Consider the following 26,707-nt stretch of genomic DNA (forward strand, 5'->3'; position numbering starts at 1 on the left):
AATAAATTACATTTAAAATTTTCATTCCATTCCCGGAGGCAGGGGTTCGGATGCTGGAGGGGGCATGGAAATGTCTGTATCTAAAACCTGAAAGAAGAAATATGGAGTGTTAATCCAATCAGTCTGTCACGTCCTTATGTTAAATTTACAAAAAATACCACCTGGAAACAAAAAATGTGGTGATATAGAAAAAAAATTCTTAGAAAGGTAGTGTATTTTTCCTGAGGCACATAAACGGCGAAGTTAATCTAAAAAATTCATAAAAGTCAAAGAAACGGTTTTTCGCTAATAAAAAAAAAACTTGGAACTCCAATCGAAAAAAGTTAAATGAGAAAGTTGTAGCTATTAAAACTTATATTATTTATATTATTTTTTTTGCTGTACCTCTTGCAAATTAAGTTTTTGAAACTTGTTACTTGCTGTAAATGTAGCCCTCGGCAATCAAAAAAGTACCTTTTTTAAATTAAAAAATATTAAAAATTTTTCGAGTTATAACCATTTTTCAAAAAAAGGTCATCTCGAAAATCAGCTCTTCCTGCTCCATGAATAGTCGTAGAGAAACGAATCAGTGCTCATTTTTTCTCTTAAGAGTTGTACTTTCATGGTAAAAAGTGATAACGATTTTATTAATTTCAAGTGTCCAAAGATGACTAAAAAAAGTAAAAATTTTTTGCTCGCGTGTTTCTTCAATGTCTTTTTCGACTTTCATTTCTCGATAACGTCTATTAAAGGAATCGATTGCTGACATTTTTACACAAATTAAAAAAAAAACGTTGCTCTATGACCTTTTCTGAAGCCGAAATAATTTGTTTTTTTCAAAAAATTCCACAGGCCGATGTTTAAGTGATATAACGTCAATTCTTACGGATATTGAAGTTGAAGAATAAAAAATACTGTGGTTCATTTTAGCCACTTCTTTTTTTAATTGTGCGTCAAACCGAAGCATTTGAGCATGGCACGAGCTAACTGTAGGGGATGGGGGCGGAGTGGGGGTAACGATACTCGGCCGTTGAGAAAACTGAATTCGCGCGTTCAAAAACGGTCTTACTTTCAAAATCTTCATTATCTCGACTTCTGGACCACATATAAAAATCCCTTTGTACTTAATCTGGGGTAGTTCAACGAGATAAACCAAAATATGACGTTTACGACGGCCTAAAAAGCATAATTACCTTTGAAAAATGTAATTTTCCTTTAGTCTAAAATTCTCTCACCTCTTGTTAACATTTCAATAATTATTTATGAAACAAAGTAAGTACAAAGTTTTATGATAATTATAGGTATCTTTTTGTGATAAAAGTATTACAGAATATTTATTTAATTATCATACACAAAATTACGTGGTATAAAAATATTCGTCGATTACATTTTTTATTTTCACAACTTATGGAAGTACAGTAAAACCCCGCTTAACGCTGTTTCGTTTAGCGCTGTTTCGGTTTAGCGCTCTTTTATTTCAACCTGGGGATTCCCCGAAATTGCTCGCAGCACTACGGGATTCCCCGAAATTGTGCACAGCGCTAGGTTTCTAAATATGTACATAACCTATCCGAAACAGTGTAGTTGTGTTTCTTGTTTGGTGCGGTGCTGTACGGACGCATTTTTATCAGTTGAAACATTTGTCGACATTATTGTAAGTATAAATTTATATAATACTATAACGAATAATACAGTGACAAATATTATGACCTTTAGTTTTTATCATGGGTGATAATGAAATACAGAAAAGAAAGCAACCAGAAAAAGCATTTCACTGGAAACTAAAATGCAAGTGATTAGAAGATTAGATTCAGGTGAACGTCAATCTCAAATCAGTGCTACATTGAATTTAGAAAATGATCCAAATTTTGACAGGAGTTCAAAAGCAAGATGGGGTGTTATAGATGCTTTATGCACTTCTCAACAACTTCTAACAGAACGCAAAAGGAAAACGCAAACTACATTAGATGCCTTCTTGACAAAAAGGCAGAAAATTGGAAACACAGAATAGACTGAATGATCTGACTGACTAATATTCGTTTATATTGTTTTTATTTTTGTAAGAAATAAATGTTTGGTTTTATTTTTATTAAAAAAAAACATAATTATTAAATTTAATACCTAACCAATTTTCTGTCCATCTTCCCCTAACCCCATTATTTACATGTTAACATAGCCTCGTTTAGCGCTGTTTCGCATTACGCTCTACTTTGATGGAACGTATCCTACGCGTTAAGCGGGGTCTTACTGTATATCACTCTTATATCACTATTCCCTCGATTGTGATTCATTTTCTTCTTCTTCCATGCTTTCGTTTCCTATATTTTCCACGCAATCAACTTCATTTTCCAAATAATTTGTTGCACCAATGAGTGATTCGAGTAAATTCGTAATTATGCTTTTGAGACTGTCGTAAACATTATATTTTGTTTTATCTCGTCAAGCTATCCCAAATTAAGTACAAATGAATTTTTGTACGTGGTCCAGAAGTCGAGATAAGGAAGATTTTGAAAGTATGAGCGCTTTTGAACGCGCGAATTCAATTTTCGGAGCGGCCAAGTAGCGTTACCCCCACTTCGCCACCCGCTACAGTTAGCTCGCGCCGCATTTGAATGTTTCGGTTCGACGCACAATTAAAAATGCAGAAGTGGCTAAAATAAACCACATTTTTTATTCTTCCGCTTCAATCTCTGTAAGAACAGACGTTGTAGCACTTAAATAGTGGCCTGTGGAATTTTTTGAAAAAAAAAAAAATTATCTCGGCTCCAGGTCGTAGAGCAACGCTTTTTTAAAAAAAAATTGTGTAAAAATGCCAGCAATCGATTCCTGTAATAAACATTATCGAGAAATGAAAATCGAAAAGAATATTTAAGAAAAACGCGACCAAAAAATTTTTACTTTTTTCAAAATCAACTTTAGACACTTGATATGAATAAATTCATTATCACTCTTTTTTACCATGAAAGTATAACTCTTAAGAAAAAAAATTAGCCCTGATTCATTTCTCTACAACTATTCGTCGAGCAAGAAGAGACAATTTTCGAGATAACCTTTTTTTTGAAAAATTGTTATAACTCGAAAAATTTGTAATATTTTTAAATTTTAAAAAAGGTACTTTTTTGCTTGCCGAGGGCTATATTTACAGCAACAAGTCTCAAAACCTTAATGTGCAAGAAATACTGCAAAAACAAAAAAAGTCGATTTTTGACGGTTTTTTCGATATATCGCGAAAAGTAATACAGCAATTGATATATTTAAAAACACAAATCGATAGGTTTTTTTTATAGGTAAAACTTTCTCATTTAACTTTTTTCGATTGGAGTTCAAATTTTTTTTTTTTATTAGCAAAAAACCGTTTCTTTGACTTTTATGAATTTTTAGGTTAACTTCGCCGTTTATGCGTTACAGGAAAAATACACTATCCTTTTTAAAATTTTTTTCCTATATCACCCTATTTTTTGTTTCCAGGTGGTATTTTCTGTAAGCTCTTCTACCTATTGATACAGAAACGCAGATCGAGTCGTTAATGCAATTTTTCAAATATTAAAGTTCGCGACTAACACTCAGTATAAACATTTTAAATATAAAAATAAATCGCTCACCAGGACGTCAGTTTGTGGCACGGCGGAAGGCTGTACCGCACCAGGCACGGGCACAGTGAAAGGCCCCAAAACTGTTTCCTGCGTCGCCGCCGGAATATGTGCCCTTTGGGCTTCTGTGAACGTCAGCAGATGTTCACGAAGGGGTTCCCGCAACTCAGAACAAATGTTCAGGGCCTCGGTGAGTTGCGGCGTCGGCAACTGCATGAGAACGGCGAAGCTCTGAGGCTTCGTCCTCTGACAGCACTTTATGAAGCCCTCCCAAACGACTTTTTGTTTCCAGACCTTAAAAAAAAGGGAAATATTTCAGAAACAGGGTTATCTGTTAGTAATTCGCCAAACATCAGCAATAGATTTTTCAATGGAAATTGAGTGGGGTAGTCGATATTGGACGAGTCGTAAGCGTGGACATACAATCGCCCTAATTGCAAGTTGCGGTTTTTTTAAACATGTTAGTGTAACCATTTTTACTCCAAAAAATATATCAGTTCCACATACACAGAATATTGGAACACCCTGTACAAACATACTGCAATTACTCACCTTCTTCAAGATTAACCTCTGTAGGATATTCATGACGAAACCAGAGAGCCTCGGATAACTGGTCAAAGCCTGTATGACCGTCCTCATCAACAGTGTGGGCAGGGGCGTCTGATCCATCAGTTGCTGCAAGACGACCGCCAGAACTTCTTGAGTGAACACCTGTTTCTCCTGCAGACACATTGACGTCGCCTTCATGACAGTCTTAAGGTCCGCTTTATCGGCATTTATCAAATGCAGGGAGACCAGTAGGTCGGTTGGGGTGATGGGGCTATCCCCGTGGAAGCCCAGAAGCCTGTTAAAAACTTCTTTCACGACCACCGGGTTCAGTTTAATTAATTTCGGCAAAGCAGATATTACCTGTAAACAAAAAAATAGTGGAACTGTAAAGCCCATTTGAAAAAAACTCGAGTTGAAGGACCTAGAAAATGCTGTCTAGTTCTGAAATTTCCTGTTCGGTTAGATTGTTTCTTGTTCAGTTTATTGCTCAAGCCACAACACGCAATAAAATAATAGACATTTTTATTATAAAAAAATTTCAATGTCAATATCAACGCAATATAGAAAATCGATTTTTTCCTTATAACTTCTTGTTTCTCATTAAATTTGGATAAGTTTTGGTCAAAGGTTATGTGAAATAGTGCTATTTCTACTAATGAACTTAATATACAGTATAGACTCTTTAATCCGAACTAATTAAAACACGGGCTTAAAGAGATAAGTTCGAATTACCGATATTTTCGTATTACAGGATAGTAAACATGTACATATGTAAATATGTTTATGTACATACATATAATATGAATTAGATTTTATGTGTTACTGAGAAGGCAAAAAATAACAATAAAACCAAACATTATCGTAAAATATGTCCTATAAATATCGACATGTTTGCACGGCAATAATATTTGAACTAAAAAGATCTAATCGAGAAAAGTTCCGGCTTGCATAAAAGGGTTTCCTCGAGACTACCGGGGAATTATGTTTTTAGCTGTTACTTTTTATTATGTAGTCTGACTTTATAATCCGAACTGTATACGTTAATTCGAATTTTGCTCGAATTAAAGAATTTTGTTCGAACCATCGAAACGGGTATTCGTCGGGTCGTCGGGCTGGATTACTGGATATTCGGATTAAGGTGAGTTCGGATTAAAGAGTCTACACTGTATTTATTTTATATCATTTTGCCGAATAAAAATAACTAATTTTTGTTTTTGTGTATTTGTTACTCTTAAGATGCAACGTTAAATACTTTTATTTCAAAAATGGTTCATTATATCATCATCAAAACAGTTGTTCACTGAAAAATAGTACCAGATCATAAAAAACAGTGAATAAAACTGTAAAAGCCTATATTTTTTTTTTGGTGGTAGTCTTACTGAGGCGCTCTGCCCTCAGGTCTCCAAAATAGCTGTCAATTAATTAAATGCATTAATGGAAATAATTTTTGAATTAAAAATATCCAAATTTAAAGAAAAATTAAAAAATTATAATGAAAAATTGATTTCCAATTCTCAAGACTTCGAGATCTAATAAGTCTGCAGATTGAGCCTTAAGAAAAAAATATATAAACTTATGACATTATTTCTCCTATCTAAATTTTACTATTTTTTTTATACAGGGTGTCTCATAATTAGCGTTCAATAATTTACCATTTGATTCTATATTGCCAAAACTAAGAATATTTTTTTCATATAAACATTGGTCAAGAAATGGTTCCTAAGGGAGCTACACTCAAAAAATTAATTTTTTTTAAATATTTCTGAAACGGGTTGAAGGAAAATTATGAATTTTGACACCATGAACGCTCATTGAAAGTCGAAGTAGATCATCATAAAATTTTTTCGATCGGGGGCGACTCAATTGGGGGGTTCGTTAACTAAAATTTGACCCAATTTTTTTGCTTGTCGAAATTTTCAAATTCAGAGGCCAACATATGATAGACCTGCATTTCCTCTACAAAAAAGGTACTCTTTATTTATTTCGATAAAATGCTCCATTTCCAAGAAAAATGGATTTAAGTGCTTAGAAAAGCACACTTTGGGAAGTGGTATAACATATTCAAACCGATTTCTTCTCGAAAACGGATTACTTTTTCGATATAAAACAACATTACCATTTTTTATCTAACAAATTTTGAATTTGAAAGTAGCAACATGTAAAAAATTTGGAGCATTTTATTGAAAGAATTAGAGTACCTTTTTTGTACAGGAAATTAGGGTCTATCATATGTTAGCATCTGAATTTGAAAATTTCAACAAGCAAAAAAATTGAGGCAAATTTTAACGACAACCCACCCAATTGAGACGCCCCTGACTAAACTTTTTGAAAAATTTTATGATCTATTTCGACTTTTAATCGGCATTCACGATGTCAAAATTTATAATTTTTCTTCAACCCATTTCAGAAATATTAAAAAAAAATGAATTTTTTGAGGCCCCATTTAGGGGGGCATAGCTCCCTTAGGAAGCATTTCTCCACCAGTATATGAAAAAAATATTCTTATTCTTGGCAATAGAATCAAATGGTAAATTATTGGACACTAATTATGAGACACCCTGTATAAGTTTTATTTTTTTTGCTCATTGTGGCGAGGCACATTTGATAATTGGATACACTAACATCAGGCTAATCATATGACGACAAAAATTCGGTAAAATAGTGCAATTGAAAACTTTATTAAAACAAAGTCTTCATTTATAAAGGGTGTTTCTTAATAACGTGCTAATATTTAAGGAGGTTATTCTTGGGTCCATTTTAAGAAAAAATCTTCATATGTTTTAACTTTTGAACTACAGGGTGCTAAAGTTTTATGAAAATACATTTTTTTATGACAACTTTGGTATTACCCTAGATATTTTTTCAAATGTGGTACACGCCTTCTATTCATCGAGATGCACTTTCTGATGTTCAAACAATTTTATTATTTTTGCTAGTAGCGTCTGTACAGGTTTTGTATTGAATATTTTTGAAGAAAAATATGTTACGCCAGGGTAATTTTCTTTTACCATTCCAAAATGTATGAAGATTACTGTAATTTCACAATTTCAATGTTTAAGTTATTATCTTAAATAAATTATGATTTAAAGTTACATAAATCTTATTTTTTTCTCGTAGGTGGTCTAATAAGATGCAAATGAATGAATTTTATTTTTTTATGCGAAAACCGTACGTCAAACGAAAAAAATTCAAGACACCACATTTGTTCAGAAAGGAATGACGATTACAAAAATGATTTTTACTTTGAGAAAAGGCAGTGGCGTAACATATTTTTCTTCAAAAATATTCAGTACAAAACCTGTACAGACACCACTGGCAAAAATAATAAAATTGTTTGTACATCAGAAAATGCATCTCGATGAATAGAAGGTGTGTACCAAATTTGAAAAAATATCTAGGGTAGGTAATACCAAAGTTATCATAAAAAAATGTTTTTCCATAACACTTTAGCACCCTGTAGTTCAAAAGTTAAGAGTTTTAGGACATACATATGTTCATATAACATATGTTCATATGAAGTTTTTTCCTTAAAAATGACCCAAGAATAACCTTATTAAATATTAGCACGTTATTAAGAAATACCCTGTATATCGACCACATTACCAAAAAAAAATGGGTTGATCCACAATCTAAAATCAGAATTCTCATATTAGCTTGTTTACGACTCAGCCTACCTTTATTTTTGTGGCGCTGTGTTATAACCTACAAAAATAAATGCCTGCCTCTGCCTAAGAATAAATTTCAAAGGTCATTCAACTCTCAAACATTTTTAGATAAACTATAGCTGTTTCTAATAAATCCAGACTTACCTCCTGCTTCGTCAACCCATTTAGTACGGGAATAAGGAACCTTACATCAGACACCCTGCTATTGTACAGATCCCTCACCCTCTGCACCAACTGTGCACTCGGGGGCCCCTTATCCGTCAGGATATGTATAACCCTCGTCACCAAAGTTTCCGATCCTTTCGGACTTTCCTCGACCAACTTCAGGAGGTCCGGCGAATCCATTCCCATGATCCTAACGGGGTTTTCTATTAAACGTAAAATGATACGTTTGATATCGGCACTAGTCTGAACGTATATCTTCGCTAAATCATGAATCAGACTTCCGTTGGCCTGTAAAAGTGACACGTAAGGCAAAAGCGACGCTTTGATGAAATCGTCGGTCCAGACTTCACTTTTCATTCGACCCTGATCCACTCCACACAGACTCTCGGGCGGTTTGAGCAGCTTTAAAAACTCCAGGTTCATCCTTGCAAACTCCTCTATGACCAATTTCAATTCGGGTCTCTTGTGGAGTTCAAGGACGTGCCCTATAGCATGATCTCTGACAACGTTCGATTCGTAAGTCGTGTAACACAGTAGAGCGTTGAGAAACGTTAACTGTTTAGGCGGTTTTCTGACAGTGAGGTCCCTCAAGAGGCCTAAAGCCCAACCCGACCTGCGTTCGTCGCGACATACGGTCTTGATTTCATGTAACGCCTCGTCGGTGACCATGGGCGCTTCGAGGAGTAAACGAGAGAGGATAAGGGCGTCACTGGAACTTATGCTGATGAAGCTGCATAGCAAGAGGTTGTAACTGTCGTCTATTTTGCCTTCTCGGCGAAGCGGAGGTACCCTAGCAAATCCCTGCGAACCAGTAATATATTTAGCGAGTTACATAAAACGTTTATCCCGTTTGATATAACTCTCTAAATATGTAAATCTCATTTATATTCTTTCTTAGTACAGGTCCTAAACAAACTTGCCTACCTGCACTACGAAAATTTAATTCATCCCTACAAATTATTGCAATTTTGAAGAATATTAACAAGTCAAGAATGCTTACGGCAGATTTAAAAATGATTGCATTATACCGTTTCAAAACAGATTATAACAAATTAATTGAACAGTTACCTGCATAATGCTATATTCCTCAAATAACCAGGCCAGGGCAGTATCCACGTAACTTCTAAGATCGGACATCAAATAAGCCAGGACAGTGTCTCTGACGGTTTTATTAAAACACGTCGCCAACGTAGTGATAACTTTTTGATGTAACAGTTTATTTTGGTACTTGTCGTGATACAGTAACCGATTTACTGAACCTATTAGTAGTCTCTGCTTAACGTCCTTCTCTAAAGGCTTGGTTATTTCCGACAACTTCAAGGTTTTTAACCTCTGAACTTTTACTTTTTCCTTTCTTGGCTGCTAAAAACAAAAAAGTAATACAAAGATTATGAGCGGACCAAACTAACCTTCTCTTTTTCATCCTTTGTTTCTTCAGACTCTCGTTCTCGTTTTTTACTATTCGTTTCGGGGGTCCGTTCTTTCACGACTACCTTAGCCCCAGGCCCGACACGGGCCTCTGTAAATTGCTCAGCCAAGACGTTTGCCAGTGGCATTTTTCCAACATTACCTCCTTTAAAATACTTCTGGTAATCTGCCACAAAGTTAGGGGGAATAGTGTTTGGCAGTTTCGGAATGTGAGTAAAAATGAGATACACGGCTTTTTCAAGAGTTAGATTTTCTAAAATGAAGTGTTCGTTTGCTTCTTGCGGAGTATCGAATTGACTGTCATTGGTATCGTCTAGTTCAAATGATGAAGCTTCCAAACGAGGTTTCTTGACAATCTGTTGGACGGATGATTCCGTGGACAAAGTACGTTTGTTGTATTTCTTACGATCTTCGAGTTTAGGTATCAGTTTAGCAATATCTTGTTGAGTACACCCTAAAATGTAACATCGAAACAATTATTTAGCTACACAATGGAATACACAACATACCTAAATCCACCAGCATTACAGAAATCCGGGTGACATAATCAAAGGCTGCGGGGTGTTTTATTAACGCTGTCAATTCAGTTTTGAGCTTTTTTTTGACCGAACTTACTTGCGTGGTAGTCAGCGTTGGCGGTAAATTGTTAAATAATGATTCAATGGCTGACACTACCCTAACCATAAACTCGGCCCTACTCTTGGCAATATTTGTTAAAACTCCGATGCAGGCAAGCAAATTTGCACTACTGATATGCGGCGAACCGTGGAATTTCACTAATACTTCAAATAAATTACTGAAAAATTTACAATGTAAACCACATATTTAATTATAATTATATAAATAAATACCTCGCTTCTTCTTCCAATTTGCGTCGTCTTGCAATTTTTAAAGTCAGTGGGACATCGTCTAAAGAAAAATCATTGGGTCTTTTATTTTCTGCTTCATCGGGATAAGTTTGAAGAAGGACTACACATTCTAGAAATTTCACTGAACTCGTTCTTATGCCATCATTATCGCTATCTATCATATTAGCTATTTCTAACTTAATTGCACATAATTGCTTCCAAGCCTCCTCCATTTCGTCGGTAACAGAAGATGCCCTACATAGCCAAGATAACGTTCTGCGGTAAATAGTAATTGTAGCTTGTATGACACGTTTTTGTACTGGTATAGATTCGTCGCACAACAGCATGTGTAAATTCAACATAACTTTAGGTATTAAGGATTCCCTCACCTTACTGAAAATAAAAAAAATTCATAAAACTATTCATTTTTAAACATAAGGATTTTACCATAATTCTTCAATGAAACCTACTAGGGCTTTCTTTACATCAGCACTTCTATCGGTAGTAAAATTTAAAACGTTTTGAAGATATTTTGAGAGCAAATTGGGAGATTTACGAAGCAATGTTTCTTTAATCTTAAAGAAATTGGAAAGTCTTTCGGAAGAATCTTGAGAAAGAGCTGCATTGTTTAGATATTGCGTTACCTATAAATATGTAAAAGTATGAAAATAAGTTGATAAAATGAAGAAGAGATAAATGTACCAACTCCTCATCAGATACATCATCCATATAATCCATTTTGAAAACGGCAATAAATAAAATTAATTAACACTCGAATACATTAACATCTCTCTCATAAACCAAAAAACTTAACCTAACTCAAAATTGAAATTAAAAATAACAGATGGCAGCCTCATTGAACAGTAGCCAATAGTGGAATTGCACAGACTCACAGTGCCAGAAAAAAAAACAAATACCAGTGGCACCAATATGAATATTATGAATAACAAAAAATCTCTATACATGTAAAATGTATTTGTTGAAAATTCTATGTAAAATTTTATATGCAAAACCCTGATTCCCTGATAACAAAATTAAAAATTTTGACAACCTACGTCAAAATGTGTTGATGTGTTAAAGTTTATGTGATTTTTAGAATGTTGTAGAAATAAGTTTAAAGATATAGCACCCAGCAAATTTATTAAGGCTTTAAAATGGACACTAGCATTTCAAACGAGGCGAAAAAGTCAAATTTGGAAGAATTATCTAGAGAAGAACTTTTAAAAAAGTGCAAAGGCCTGTTAACCATAGCCCAAAAAGCTAAACATGCCAAAGACTTATTACAAGAAGAAAATACTAAGTTGAAACAGGAAATAATTAACAAAAGTAAAAATGACGTATCAGAAGAACTCGTAGAAAGTTTGACCCAGCAAAAATTGTCGTTAGTTAACACAATCGAAGATTTAAAAGCACGAAACAGTTCTTTAGATAGCAAACTACAAATTTTTGAAAAGGAGTTACAAACATGCCAAGAAAAGTTAAATACAGCAGACAACGAAAGTGTATCTTATAAGAGGCAAGTGACAAGATTAACAGATGAAAATGAACAACTCATAACACATTTAGATTCATTAGAAAAACAAATCGAAGAGCTAAACAAAATTGGTATTCAGCAAAGACAACAGTTGTTAGAGTTGGAATCTAATGCTAAGGATAATAAGAATGTTATCGACGAAAACAAGATTACAGAATTGCAGTGTATGTTGAGTGTTAGTTTAGAAGAAGTGAAAAAATTAAAGAATGAAAATATTAGTTTAAATGAAAAAGTTGATAACTTGAATGTCAGTCTGTCAGAAAAAAATAAAAACATTTTATTAATAAGTGATGAACTCAAATCAAAATGTGATATTTTAAATAAAGTAACTTTGGAAGTAAATGAATTGCAAAGCATGAAAGAGGCTAGAAACGGAATTTTAGAAGATTATGAGAAACTTAAAACTCAATGTATAGAATTATATGAAACCAACAAATTACTTCGGAAAGAAAACGGAATTAACAAACAACTTGAGAAAAAAATTATGGAATTAGAAAAACATGGTGATAGACTAAAAGAGAAGTTAAAATTATACCACTCAAAAATTACTAAATTTGCTGGTAGTGCAAGAGCTCTAAAAGAAGAAAAAAATGCAATATTACAGCTATTCAAACAGTATACGGATCAAGTGAAAGAATGGAAAGAACAATTGAACCATGCATCAAGAAATCTGGTTTCGCATGTAAATGTAATTGAGTCGGAAAACGAAAAATTAAAACAAGACATTATATACCTTAAAGAAGAAGATAATAATCGTCAATTAGATCAAGAAACAAATTTAAAACATGAATTTAATGAAACTATAGCAGATTACGAATCACGGCTGAAAACATTAAAAGTGGAAAACGAAGCCGAAATTAACATTATAAAGAACAAGTTGCAAGATGCTACAAAAATCATTGACGAATATAAAAATCAAATAGAAATTTTAAACACTGAAAAAGAAGATATCAATAGAAACTTGAATTCTCAAAGAGATATAAATAAAACTCTTGCAGAAGAATTTGCGTCAATAAAAGGTGAAAGCGATAAACTTATTATGGAGTTAAATGAATTTAAAATAAATAATTCAAATTTGAGTAATCAAACGCAAAGTCTTTTGAGTTCAAATGAAGAACTGAAACATCAAATAGATCTATTGACTAGTGAAAAGAAAAGTATTAATATTATTATTAAAGAAAATGATGCAACAAAGAAAAAACAGTTAGAAGACTATCAAAATAAATTATTAGAAAGTGAAAAACACGTAAGTGACCTTCAAATACAGTTAAGAAAATACGAAGATGATGAGAAGAAACTAGCCGAAAGATCAAGTGAAGAAATCATGAAACTTGTTGAAGAAAGTAGGGTATTGACTGAGTTAAATATTACCTTGCAAGAAAAAGTGGACGAATTTGAAAAGAAACGATTAAACTTGTCTAACAGTGAAGTTCAAACCGGTGATGATCTGATCCCGGCCAACGAATTAGATCAGGTAGCCAACTTGAAGAGAGAAAATACAGAATTATTGTCCGAGATGAACGAAATGAACCAAGCCCTTAAAGAAAGGGGCGAAAACATATCAAAACTGGAAGCCCACTGTGAGGAAATTATGAAGAAACTACAGATTTACGAAACTCAAGCTAACAAAAACGTGGACAGTATTAGTGAAAAGGAGGAGATTATTAAAAGTTTAACAGAAGAGGTCAATTCACTTAGAAAAAGTGTCAATAATTCTGGTAACGGAAATGTTGACCCTTTGAAAGAAGAAGAAATTAACAGACTGAAAAATGAAATAGAAAACCTCAAAGAAAAACTGAACTCTAATCTTGAAACGAGTTATGCTGAGAGTGAAACCATGTCGACTTCTACCGTTTCTAGAACAGAAGACATCAACAGGCTGAGAGATTTAGAAGGCTCTTGGGAAGAACGATATGGAAAATTAAGAAACTTGGCTATAAAACTAAAAGGAAAAATTAGGGAACTCTCAAACACACTAACGAAAGAACAGACAGAAAAAGACGACTTGCAGAAAAAGTTGGCAGCAAATCTAAAAACCATTCAGACATTACAAAACCAATCAGACAAATTACAGGATGACCTAGAGAACAGCAAACAAGAGTGTAAGCAATACTTGAACCGTCTGAATACTATAGCAGAGGATATCTCCAAAGATAAGCAATCACTCGTAAGCAAAGACGATATTATAAGCGACTTGAAGAAGGAAGTCGACACTTTAAAAACAGAGAAGCAATCAACCGAAAACTGGAAGAAACAAGTAAGCGCAAAAGTACAAACATTGCGCAAAGAATTGGAGGCTAACAACTTGCTGAAAAAAGACTTTGAAAACAAAACTACTAAGCTCACCGCAGACCTAGAGGCGAAAGAACAAGCTTTGAAAGCCGAGGTGGAAAGTCACAAGCAGACAAAAAGTTTGTTAGATGCATCAAATAATGAATGCAAGAAAAACTCTGTGCTTAGTCTGGAAATGCAGGATTATGAACGCAGTGTGAAGGAAACCGCCAAGAAACTGGAAAAACAACAGGAGCAAATAACAAAATGGAAAGGACAAGTGGAATCACAAAAAGGTACCATCAATGCCTTAAGAGAACAGAATAAAATGTTGGAAGAACGAGTCCAAGTGATGGAAGAGAATTTAAATTCCGCCACATCAGAAGTCAACACTTACAAGAAGAAGGTTACTCAGTTAGAAGAAGAAATCCAACAAAAAGAAGAGAAAATTCTGAGTATCAACCAACAACTCGAGACTTCTCGGTCTGAAACTGAAGAACTATCCACCGAACTTTCCAAAGTCATAGCAGAACACCAGAAGACGAATAATATCCTCAAAAATGAAAGAGATCTTCTACGTAGTCAAACTTTAGGCCTCCAACAGAACTTGAGGGAAGCCCAGGATACCCTCAAGCTTAAAGAAGACGAATTGTTGGTTATTCGCAGCGAATACGAAAGTTACAAAGTTAGGGCGCAAAGCGTATTAAGGCAGAACCAAAACAGAGATGTGGGAATAGAAGAAAAGCTCACCGAAGAAGTGGCTAGTCTGAAGGTGCAGAACTCCCAGTTGACCAGTGAATTAGAAAAAACTGCGTAAGTGTAAAGAATAACTAATTATGTACATACTTTAATTGAGATTTCATGACCATATTCTTATCGCTTTTTACTTCTAGAGAGGAAATAAAACTATTGGAAGAAGCAAATGAGAAATTGGTCATAGAGAAGGGGGAAAATTTGAAGAAAATCCAAGAATTAGAGACAGATATCGAAGAGATGAAATCGCAGTTCGCTCAGTTGTCTGCCAAGCATCAGACAGCTTTGAATGAGCACACAGAGACAGTTAGGAGCCTGAAAGTAAGTTATTATTTTTTTTATTGTACATTATATGTTAAAATATTTACAAAATATAAAAAATTTCATAAATCTGGAAGTACAGGGAAATGTCAATAAGTTTTGTGAATTTTCCTGGATTTTTTATTCTGTTTGGTCTTTATTTACAAGAACGTCCCACTGGATGACACTAAATTATTCGGTTAACATTCCCATTCCCCCTTTTATTATATACAGGGTGTCCTCAAAATTAGAACAAAGTTCCTATAAACATGCATCGGAAGATGCATAGTTTTTACAATTGTAATTCCTCGTGTAATTCCTCATAATTGATTCCAAAATAATTAAAATTAAATGGAAATGGAAATTTATATAATTATTAAGTTTTTATCATTTGGATGGCAAGAATTTTACCTCATTTTTCTTGATATTGTTGACATTTTTTTACTTTTTCAGGCTAAAATTGAAGAAAGTTTGTATTTTTCTTTTATACAAAAATTATCTAGTTTTTTATGTAAATTACAATACGACGCGATAAGTCTATTTGTTTCTTAATAATATTTCAGAGAAAAAAACTCGGAAATTATTCCTTTTGAAATGAAATCAAAAAAATCTCTTTTCATTGTACAATAGCAGATCAAATAAACTTACAAAATTTTCTATTACGTCGAATTACTGAGGTTCTTAGTAATGGTGTCCCTCAGTATTTCTACCACTGATTTATACAGGGTGATTCAGAACTTATCAAAAAAAAAATAAAAATTCTGAATGTACAGGGGACCCTTACAAATACAATTTTGTAAAGAAGAAATCAAAAAGGGCAGTTCAAAAATGATTTAAAAATACACTCCGAGTTGCTATACATGCAAACCATTTTTGACACTAACTACTAAAAAACTATTGTAAACACCACAGATAACAGGTAAACACTATCGCAACGACGATTGCAAAATCGGATTTCAGTATTCGGAGTCGCTGAGGCCACGTGGCTCTCTACGCGTATTGCGAATGACGCTAGAGGCTACAGTTGTACAGCTATGTAGTGGTTGAATGTACTCTAACTTCAATTATTTTTTTCTTGGAAACTATAAGGATTTTACAAAATGTTTTTTTACTATATTGACTCCATTTCTCATGCCGCATCTATTCCCAAAGTTATTTGGATAAGTTCTAAATCACCCTGTATAATAAAATTCAGTGAATTTATACCTTTATTTAGTTAAGTCATCAGTCCAATTCTCATTAATCTACTTCAAATATCTTTCGAAATATTTGTGTATTGCGTAAGTAAATAGCAAATGCTAACAGCTTTTTCCCTGAAAAAAAAAAAAAATATATATACATATTTATGTGACACATATATTAAAAACAGCAATTTAAAATGCTATGCTGTTTATTATGTTTATGGACATAACAGTTGTTTTGAGCATTCCTTTAAATGTTTTTCACATACATATCATCCTTGCACTTTCACAATACGATATGTGCATTTATTCAGCAAAAGCTTTAAGTGCAGAATTTTTCGATAAACGACATCAAACTGCATAAGCTGATTAACAACAGTCATCTTATTTTCTACAGAATTGTGACTGTCCGCAGTAAAATAAAAAATAATTGTTGTAATTATTAAATGAAAAAGTCCAAGAAACAGTTTTTTAACTCCACTGAACAATTTGATAAAATACACATGTTGTATTTTGAAGGTGCAACGATGATATACTTTTGCCATTCATCTACTTTTAATTTTCTGCACAAATACGCCGGACACCCAGTGAATATTAATTTCCAGTTATCGATATATTTATCCCATTATCGCCAAGAAAATTCTGTGCCGCAATAAAAAGAACATATAGCGGCCTTGCTACATGTATCATATCACCGTAAAACAAGTCTTTATATGCTACTCTACCTCAATTTTCATGTATTTGTACTTTTCCTGTTTATTACTCAATATTCCTTACATATTTGCTTGCAGTTACACGCAGACACTCTGTCCCAGTGCTACCGCCAGCAAATCGCCGAGCAAGAGTCCCGCCACAACAGAGAAATCATAGAGTTACAGAGCCGTATCGAAAAATCTTCCAGCCCCGTCGAAACGCCAACGGTACTCCCCAGCACGGCTAGGGAAGAAGGAGAGGGTTCGGAGAGTATCGAAAGCAATAATCCCCCCAAGATATACCCAGTGCCCTTGGAAAGACTGCTCGGATCGGATTCTGATCAGGAGCTCGTCCAAACGAAGAAGCAGATCGCCGAACAGGAGTCCAAACTCATGCACTTGACGGCTCTGTTGTCCGATACGGAGCAGGATCTGGCGAAACACGTGCAGATGAATAAGTTGCTGAAGGAGGAGATCCGCAGGCAGCAGAGGTCTGAAGAGCGGGAGAAGCATGCCGAGAATTTGGAATATCTGAAGAACGTCGTTTTCAAGGTGAGGATTTTAATTTAGAATTTTGCTCGTTTTTTAAATTATTTGGTTCGTGTTTAATTTTAGTTGTTATTAACAAATTTTTAGAACTGATTTAGATGAAAATTGAAAATTGTAGGAAAAACCTTTTTTAAGCAAAAAAAAAGGTTTTTGTTTCAAATATACAGTGTGTGGATGAAATGGGAAAGGTTTTAATTTTTCATTTTTTGGAAAAAAGTTAAAGTAAGGCTGTCGCACAGAATTTTAAATTTGTATGCACAGAACATGCAAAAATTAAATAAATTTTACGATGACGTAGAAATAAACTGCCCATATTTTTTATTAAACAATTTAATTTTCGTAGCATCAAATTATTTTAATCGTACCAATTTGATCAAATTAGTAAAGTAATAAATAAAAGTCTAAGAATGACCCCAAAACCTTTTTTTTGAAATAATTTTGGTGTCTACTCATCTTTCATTTAATTCGAAAACAGAGAACTATTTATAAAAAGAGTTTGGTTGATTTGATAGTTTTATAAAACACGTTGTGAAGTCTTTACGCTATTTTGAATAAATAAAGAGTGACCGCAAAATCCACCTGTTTTTGAGACTTTGACAGAGGCGACAAGAAATATCCTAAAAATATTCTAAAAATATCCAGAAACTTGTAATGAAAAATGAAAATGAGCATCACTTTTAGTTTTTCAAAAATTTTCGAAAATCACCCTTATTTAGGGGTTGAAAAGACAAAAAAAGTGATCTAATTAAGAATCATCAACAGTTGTAAAACCCCAAATATTTCTGTTATCAAAATAATATTTTTTCACATTATCTACAATTTTTGTATATTTGGCGGATGATTTTACCCCTTGAGAGGGATGATTGATGGAGGTATTTCGAAACATAATTTTTTTCATGCATTATAATTATTTTATGTACTTTGAATCCGATGGTTGAACTTAGGGGTGGTTTTACCCTCATTTACGGGTATTTTCCTTCGGATCTAGTGATTGTGGGTTATTACCGGTTCAATTATCACGTATAAAAGAAAAAGAAAAAAATTGTAATTTTTAATAATATTTTTTACATTTTTAGGCGTTTAGGGGATGATTTCACCCCTTTAGGGATATTATGGGTTGATTTTCAATCCAGACAAGACCGTGTCAAATACGAAATTAGATATTTTCACGTTCATAATATTATTTTGATAACATAGAAATATTTGGGGTTGATGATTCTTAATTTGTTCACATTTTTTTTGTCTTTTCAACCGCTAAATAAGGGTGATTTTCGAAAAACTGAAAGTGATGCTCATTTTCATTTTTCATGACGAGTATTTGGATATTTTTAGAATATTTTTAGGATTTTCTCTGTGGCCTCTGTCAAAGTCTCAAAAACAGGCGGAAAAATGGCGTTTTTTGCGGTCACTCTTCTGATACGGACATTAAACTTCTTCACATTTCGAGAGAAATATTACTCTTTTCTTTGAAAGTATTTTTCAAACTGGAAATTAAAAAAAAGAAGTATTACGTCTTTTGACAGATAAAGTCTACTTCAACAAAGTTAAAATTGTCAGAATTTCAAATCGTGGAATAAATTGGTTTATTTAGATGGATCTAAAATAAAAAAATCATCGTTGAGTAAAATTAAAATTGATTTTGAAAAAAATCGTCTAAATGAAATATTGGTATGTGTGCAGAGAATTGAAAATGTAACGTAATGTCAAATTATTGTTACAAGTTGTTAAAAAATTAAAAACTAAAAGAAAAAAATAATAAATTTTGATCATGCGCAAGTTTTTGGCTTATCAACGGAAAGCAAGTAGAAAGAAAGTATTTGGACATCATAAAAAAACTGACTAAAATTAAATATACCTCTTTTTTCATTGAACTAAACATTTTTTTTGCTAAACAGCTTCCGGGCTAAAGTAAAGTTCTTTAGTTCCTGATATTTTAATATTAGTATTTTATTACAGTTATGGTAACCTATTTTATATAAAGATAGAGAATCGGAGAATTTCCTAGTCCTTAAAAGTTTAAAGAAATTACAAAAATGGATAGGCATTGCAAATTATCCTGGATTTACCTCAAAATCAGCCGAACTGCACATTGCAATGTGAACTGAATATGAAACTGTCATTTTAAATCCAAATTTACAAATCAGTATAACTAGATGCTTCGTGAGAACAGTTTTGGAGCAAACAAGTAATTATTAACGGGAACCATTAGCTTATTTCTCTCATAAACTTAAGTAAAATGGACAAATAAGCTACTCGGTATTCGATAGGGGATAGGGATGGGACAACAACATAAGCTTCTATTAAGATTTTTCATTTATTTTCGAAACAAGAGAACCTCAAACGGAGACCCTTAACGACAAAATGAGAAAAACATTTATTTATCTCTTAGAAAACGCTGCAAGCCATAATTCCGTTATTTTTAATAGGATTTTAAAAAACAAAAAATTAAATGAAATGGATCTAAATACACTATAAAGGGTACCTATTAGGACTTATTTACTATTTTTTTTTTTTTGCAAAGTGACAGTCAACTTTTTTTTCAAGTGGCAATATAGTTTTTTTGTTATTTATTATTGTGCAGATTTATTTTCCAACGATGTTTATGAACTTGACTTTTGTAAAGCATTTATTACAGAAAAGACGACAAAATATTAGTCGATACCACATTCGGCGCCCAGCCACTAATTCATGACAAATGTATTTTAACTAATTATCTGTGTCATGGAAAACAAAAAATTATACAGCAAAATAAATAAAACTCAAAAGAGAATTTTGTAAAGAAAAACAATTTAATTAAATACATTAACCATTATACAAAGTTCAACACGATTAGTTAATTAAACACAAAACACATTAAACGAACAACATACACAAAACAACTAAAGAAATAAATTCTCTATCGTTTTCCTCTACTGAATGTACTTTTTGTGGAATGTATGGCTTGAATGTGTGCTTTTTCAATACTGCATATACAGTTTTTTTTGATGCTCTAATATTATTGGAAATTTCCCAGATGGAAATTCTTAGGTTTTCTTCAACATTGAACTCAATGTTTTTATTATATTGGCGTTCTTCTCACTGGTTTCTTAAGAGCACCATAATTTTTCAAATTTTCTTCAAGTCTTACAAATCTACGCGGTTCTGGAACTTCTCTGTGAGGAAATAGTTCTGTAAAGTTGGGCTCCTGCACCACGATTTTTATTACACCGAAAGTATACCTGAATCATGTCCGTCAATTGATTTATTACTCATATTTTGCACTGTTGAGCTTATTTCAATAAATAACCTACTGTAAATGACACACAAAAAGTATAATGCGTAAAAAACTGGAACACGAACGCTAAAATGACATTTACTTGCTTTGTTGTATTATTTTTTTGTTTTCCAGGCATACATGATTAGTCAAAATATGTTTGTTGACAATTAAGCGACCGGGCGCTAATAATGCGGTATTGACAGATATTTTCATGCTTTTTCTGTAATTCGTGTTTCACAAACGTAAACTTTATATACATCATTGAATTCAGAATAGAAATATGCACAATAATCAATAAAAAAACTTATATAGCCATTTGAAAAATAAAAAGTTGATCGCTTTTCAGAAAAAAAAATAAACATGCTCACTCTATACTGTATTTAGAGCCATTTCATATAATTTTTTGTTTTTTAAAATCAGACTATAAATGACGGAGTTATGGTTTGCGGCGTTTTTTAGGAGACAGCCTGTATATGAAATATTTACAATTCCGATTCTATCCCCGTTCAAAAGAAATTAAATTTTTTTTAATTTCAAAATGATCAATTTATCCACAAATTTAAGTTCAGATGTATCTTTTAATTCAAAATAACTTTTCTGGTCTTTGCCGAGCACATATAGGCAAAAACTGGAGAATTTGCTAAGCTGATAAGAAAAATATAGCTTGACATCGTTATTTTAATGGGTATAAAATATGGATTTGGAAAAAATTCATTAGATCAAAATAGCGTAGCTCATAAAAACAATGGCAAGGGCAGTTTACTTTTACCCCATTTTCAGGGTTTTTTTTTTAGTTCTTTGAACACCCTGTACAAGCAAACTTAAATTTCTTCATGCCAACTTTATTTTAAAAACAATAAAATATTTTATCATTCATTTTTAAGTATAATGAAAAATAAAAATATTTATCTTCTCGTCCGCTTTAACCTTAGACAAACAATATATAAAAATTTACTTGAACATAAATAATAATAAAAAAAATGTGTAAATCAATCAGTTTGAAGGACTTTTGTGATTTTCATATCAGTATTTGTATTTCGAATTTATTTGAAGAGCGATCTCTTTGTTTCAGTTTGTGACGTTGCACAGCGGAGACGAGAGATCCAGATTAGTCCCAGTTCTGAATACGATCTTGAAATTAAGCCCCGAAGAAACCCAGAAGCTAAATACCGTCGCCAGAGGTGACTCGGGCATAAAAGGGTGGACAAACTACCTGCCAGCGTGGCCATCTCCCAGTAAACCTTAGTAATAACCACTATAATTTTATGTATGTAAATATTTATGATGTAAATATGAAAAATAAATAACATTATTATTCTTGCTCCAAATTTTATTCACAGTTGAATTTCCCGCGTGCAAATCACCCCTCCGAACGTCACATCCCTTAAAGGATTTTTGCACGACCTTATTGGCTAATTATTTTTATCGACCTCCCCTATTCTGCTTAAAATATTTTTACGTACGCGTTCTGTTAGTCGGATTTGGATGCGATTTGTTTATTTTGACGAAAACGAGAGTAGTCCTACATAATAACGCGCAAAGTTACATAAACAAACGGAATTTGTTTACAACCCGAAATCAATACTTCCTCCCCTCCACACGACCTCTCCTGCCATTTCCGTCGGCTCGCAGTTAGAGATCGCTGTCGGTTTTCCCGTTCTCTTGCTGTGCTTTCCGCAGGTAAGTGGAGCTTTAAAGTATTTTGTGAAAATTCGAGAGTTATCGCGGTCGTAAGTTATCATCGGAAGTGGGAAATAGATAAGGTTTGCAGCCGTTGACCCCGCGATTTGAGATATTTGAATATTTTCAGTAATTTTGACGTTTAGGGAAACGGGCGGATCTGACGGCCGGCGAAATCGTGAACGTCCTCAATTTCACAATAAGTTCGCCCTTAATCGAGATAAATATACAACAAAATTACGAGTTTATTCCAAATTATTATTTCTGAATCATTTTATAATCTAAATTTTTAAATGTTACTATTAAAAAACTTGAGGTGTCTTGATATCACTAATCGGAGATACCGGCATTCCATATTTTTTTATGGAGGTTCTTCTTTGTTTATAGGTCTTTAAAAACTACAGACAAGTATTCTTTCGGTATTGTGTTTGTGTATAATATGACTTATTACTAGCATTAATAATAATCAATTAATGTGACCTGCCTTAATAATGGCGGCTTGCTGCGGCTTTTTTAAATCAAAATAACATTGAATTGAATTAACTATTTTCTTGCACGCTAAATATTGTACATCGTTATATTTTTTTGTAAATATTCGGTGCTTGCTCGTCACATTGCATCACAACATGGCTGCCCTACTGCATTTTATATAAAATGCATCGCGATCACTATGTTATTCAGCTCTAGTTTAGGATTTGTTATTCTTAATTTGCTTTTTTGTGGGAAACCCCCAGATTATCGGTGTTTGATGTAATATCTTATATAAATAACATTGCTTGAATTGTTGTAAAAAAATCAATAAAGAGTATTAATTAGATCTCAAGGTTGAACTAATTAACCTTTTCAAAGAATTCGCCTGCAAAACTGCATAATTCTAAAAAAGTATATTTTTTAAGTTACAGTCAATAATATTGAGAATGAATGCAGCACAGTAAATCATGCCCCACCCTTTTGTGATAAGGACACTGAATAGTGCAGTTTTTAGCAAATTGTGTGGATAATCTACAGAATATTTTTGATGTAGGTGTTTATTTAATAATACTAACTAAATTGCTGCAATTTGAAGAAAATTATACACAAAAGTATTTTAATCTATTGATACTTTTTTTTCCTTTGTGATCAATAATATTTCACAATAAAAGGATCACTAATTAAATTTTCTAGATTAATGTTTTATAAAGCCAGATTATATACAAATTATTACAAAATCAATTGAGTAGTGGAAACAAACATATTTTTTTTTTGCAGAAGAAACATAAAAGCTCGTCAGTATGGGGAAGGAAAAGATTCACATTAACATTGTAGTCATTGGTCACGTAGATTCTGGCAAGTCCACTTCTACTGGTCACTTGATCTACAAATGTGGGGGTATCGACAAACGTACTATTGAAAAATTCGAGAAGGAGGCCCAAGAAATGGGCAAGGGTTCCTTCAAATACGCGTGGGTCTTAGACAAATTGAAGGCTGAACGTGAACGTGGTATCACTATTGACATTGCCTTATGGAAATTTGAAACCGCAAAATATTACGTTACCATTATTGATGCCCCCGGACACAGAGATTTCATTAAGAACATGATTACGGGCACTTCTCAGGCCGATTGTGCAGTTCTAATTGTGGCTGCTGGCACCGGTGAATTCGAGGCTGGTATTTCTAAAAATGGACAGACCCGAGAACACGCCCTTTTGGCCTTCACTCTAGGGGTAAAACAACTTATCGTAGGCGTGAACAAGATGGACTCCACCGAACCCCCGTACTCCGAGGCTCGTTTTGAGGAAATTAAGAAGGAGGTTTCTTCCTACATCAAGAAGATTGGTTATAACCCAGCTGCCGTTGCTTTTGTACCAATCTCTGGATGGCACGGTGATAATATGTTGGAGCCCTCCGATAGGATGCCTTGGTTCAAGGGATGGAGTGTCGAACGCAAAGAGGGCAAGGCCGAGGGCAAGACTTTGATTGAAGCTCTAGACGCCATTCTGCCTCCTTCTCGTCCAACGGAAAAACCACTCCGCCTTCCGCTGCAAGTAAGTTACTAATTTCTTGAGCAAATTTATGTAAAATTATTGTTTGTGTAACAAAATCATGGGTTGGGTAATTAAGTCACTCCTTATACATTAATAATTATTACTACAGTACAAGTAATTAACTGACGAAAGGAAATTTTGAGACAAAATAAAATTTTGGAGTGGCGTTTCACGGGGGCCTTGTAACATTACATTAAAGGATAAATATTATTTTTATTTTAAGGATTCTGTTTGATTTTAGGACGTCTACAAAATTGGAGGTATCGGTACTGTACCAGTCGGTAGAGTCGAGACCGGAGTCTTGAAACCCGGTATGGTAGTGACTTTTGCTCCGGTGGGTCTGACCACTGAAGTCAAGTCAGTAGAAATGCATCACGAAGCTCTGCAAGAGGCTGTGCCCGGAGACAACGTTGGCTTTAACGTTAAGAATGTCTCCGTCAAGGAACTGCGTCGCGGCTATGTCGCCGGCGATTCCAAGAACAATCCCCCCAGGGGAGCATCCGATTTCATCGCTCAAGTAATCGTTTTGAACCACCCCGGACAGATCGCCAACGGCTACACTCCCGTGTTGGATTGCCACACGGCCCACATCGCCTGCAAATTCGCCGAGATCAAGGAGAAGTGCGACCGTCGTACCGGCAAGACCACCGAGGAGAATCCGAAGGCTATAAAATCGGGCGACGCGGCCATCGTCAACCTGGTTCCGACCAAGCCCATGTGCGTGGAGTCATTCCAAGAGTTTCCGCCGCTGGGTCGATTTGCCGTACGCGACATGCGGCAGACCGTTGCCGTAGGAGTAATAAAATCGGTGACCTTCAAAGACACGACCGGTAAAGTAACGAAGGCCGCCGAGAAAGCCCAAAAGAAGAAATAACTAGGCATAGCCAAGCGTTCTGCCAAGGGCCCCAAGAAAATCTTCATCAACAATTATTATTTGTTCTCTAGGTGGCTACAGCAGAATTATTTTCATCGCAAGGAGTTCAGGAGGAAAAATATTTTATTCTCATTTCTGTTAGGTTTATTAATTTATTGTAATATTTTGTTTAGTTTGTTTTTTATTTTATGGGATGAGAGCATTTCAGATAGGATAAGTTACTTTAATATTGATATTATTTGTTATTTCTTTTTGTTAACTTGATGAATGATAGACTTGAATACAAATTTATGTAAAAGCTTCTTCGAGTATAACCAATAAAGAAGCTTTCGAATGAATTTCGTTGTTTTTAATGAACCAAAACCCTATTAAAACTTAAATAAAAGGTTTATTCCTACAGAAAATGATTTTAGTGAACAAATTAAATATTTACATTTGTCCGGAAATAAATACTTATATAGTATATAATTAGAGGTCACCGCCCTTGCTTTGGCTACTGTCTAGTCTACACCACAAAATATGAAAAAGACTGCCTACTGTGTATGTGCCATGTGCTTAAGGGTTCGTTAGGCCATCAATTGAGAAGAAGAAGAATTTGGTTCAATTAGCAACATTGTATGTTAAAGAACGAGGTTATATTTCTTCTCTTTGAATATTAAAAAAAAATGAATTTTATAAAATGTGTAACTAATCTGTTATCGAACCAGACCTTAAAGACAAGCCAAAACGTAACACTTAATTGTTGTGTAATACAAACTAGTAACTAATATGATTTTTAGCTTCAGCAAATTCGCACAAAGTATGTAAACCGTTGGATGATAAGGGATGTAAAGAGGCGGAAAGTGGTAACTGAGTACGCCCCCAGTCGCCTACGGATAAATTCTTTGAGGAAGAACGATATTCTGCCACCTGAGCTAAGGGAAATAGCAGACGCAGAAATTGCAGCTCTGCCTAGAGATTCTACTTTGATGAGGCTTACAAGGCGATGCGTAGTCACCTCAAGGGGGAAAGGCACCGTTGTGCGATGGAGATTGAGTAGGATTGTGTTTAGGCATCTAGCGGATTATAATAAATTGGCTGGTGTACAAAGAGCTATGTGGTAGTCTTGGGTGTGTGATTATAGTTTTTTTTTTCTTATAATCTTAGTAAAGTGTATATAATTTACCGTTCACGTCTTATTTAACCTTATTGTCTGAAATTATTTATTTGTGGCATAGTTTCTTATTTGGTTATTTCGCGTACTGTCAATAAAAAAAATTTGTTTTTTATGAAATTGCTCTTGGTTTATTTATTCTCGGTATGCAGAGTATATCTTGGTTTTACATTATGAACTCAAATAGTAAAAGATGGAAATATTCTTTGGGCCGAC

General features: G+C 33.9%; 4 protein-coding genes across 5 annotated transcripts; 3 read left to right on the plus strand and 1 right to left on the minus strand.

Annotated features, from left to right (window-relative positions):
• Positions 1 to 2: 2 nt before the first annotated feature.
• LOC108903615 (symplekin) lies at positions 3 to 11,037 on the minus strand. Of its 2 annotated transcripts, XM_018705848.1 has the most exons (10): positions 10,927 to 11,037; positions 10,672 to 10,868; positions 10,228 to 10,617; positions 9,886 to 10,172; positions 9,358 to 9,830; positions 9,017 to 9,310; positions 7,928 to 8,749; positions 4,122 to 4,478; positions 3,582 to 3,863; positions 3 to 87 (listed from the first exon to the last, which is right to left on the minus strand). In XM_018705848.1, the coding sequence occupies exons 1-10, from the start codon at positions 10,960 to 10,962 to the stop codon at positions 22 to 24; spliced, it is 3,204 nt and encodes a 1,067-aa protein (XP_018561364.1). In that variant the 5' UTR covers positions 10,963 to 11,037; the 3' UTR covers positions 3 to 21. The 2 variants fall into 2 exon arrangements, with proteins under 2 accessions (XP_018561364.1, XP_018561363.1); XM_018705847.1 differs by lacking the exons at positions 10,672 to 10,868; positions 10,927 to 11,037 and having other exon boundaries at positions 9,017 to 9,307; positions 10,228 to 10,612.
• Positions 11,038 to 11,280: 243 nt separating this feature from the next.
• LOC108903594 (GRIP and coiled-coil domain-containing protein 2) lies at positions 11,281 to 22,080 on the plus strand. Its single transcript, XM_018705821.1, has 4 exons — positions 11,281 to 14,823; positions 14,925 to 15,103; positions 17,055 to 17,507; positions 21,833 to 22,080. Exons 1-4 carry the CDS (start codon positions 11,379 to 11,381, stop codon positions 22,004 to 22,006), a joined length of 4,251 nt encoding a protein of 1,416 aa, XP_018561337.1. The 5' UTR covers positions 11,281 to 11,378; the 3' UTR covers positions 22,007 to 22,080.
• Positions 22,081 to 22,365: 285 nt separating this feature from the next.
• On the plus strand, positions 22,366 to 25,676 carry LOC108903591 (elongation factor 1-alpha 2). Its single transcript, XM_018705817.1, has 3 exons — positions 22,366 to 22,440; positions 23,689 to 24,464; positions 24,706 to 25,676. The coding sequence occupies exons 2-3, from the start codon at positions 23,712 to 23,714 to the stop codon at positions 25,336 to 25,338; spliced, it is 1,386 nt and encodes a 461-aa protein (XP_018561333.1). The 5' UTR covers positions 22,366 to 22,440; positions 23,689 to 23,711; the 3' UTR covers positions 25,339 to 25,676.
• Positions 25,677 to 25,951: 275 nt separating this feature from the next.
• On the plus strand, positions 25,952 to 26,503 carry LOC108903592 (28S ribosomal protein S14, mitochondrial). The gene is made up of 2 exons (XM_018705818.1): positions 25,952 to 26,066; positions 26,118 to 26,503. Exons 1-2 carry the CDS (start codon positions 26,004 to 26,006, stop codon positions 26,439 to 26,441), a joined length of 387 nt encoding a protein of 128 aa, XP_018561334.1. The 5' UTR covers positions 25,952 to 26,003; the 3' UTR covers positions 26,442 to 26,503.
• Positions 26,504 to 26,707: the final 204 nt, after the last annotated feature.

This window comes from Anoplophora glabripennis, unplaced genomic scaffold, assembly GCF_000390285.2.
Source record: "Anoplophora glabripennis isolate ALB-LARVAE unplaced genomic scaffold, Agla_2.0 scaffold127, whole genome shotgun sequence".
NCBI classification, from domain to species: domain Eukaryota; kingdom Metazoa; phylum Arthropoda; class Insecta; order Coleoptera; family Cerambycidae; genus Anoplophora; species Anoplophora glabripennis.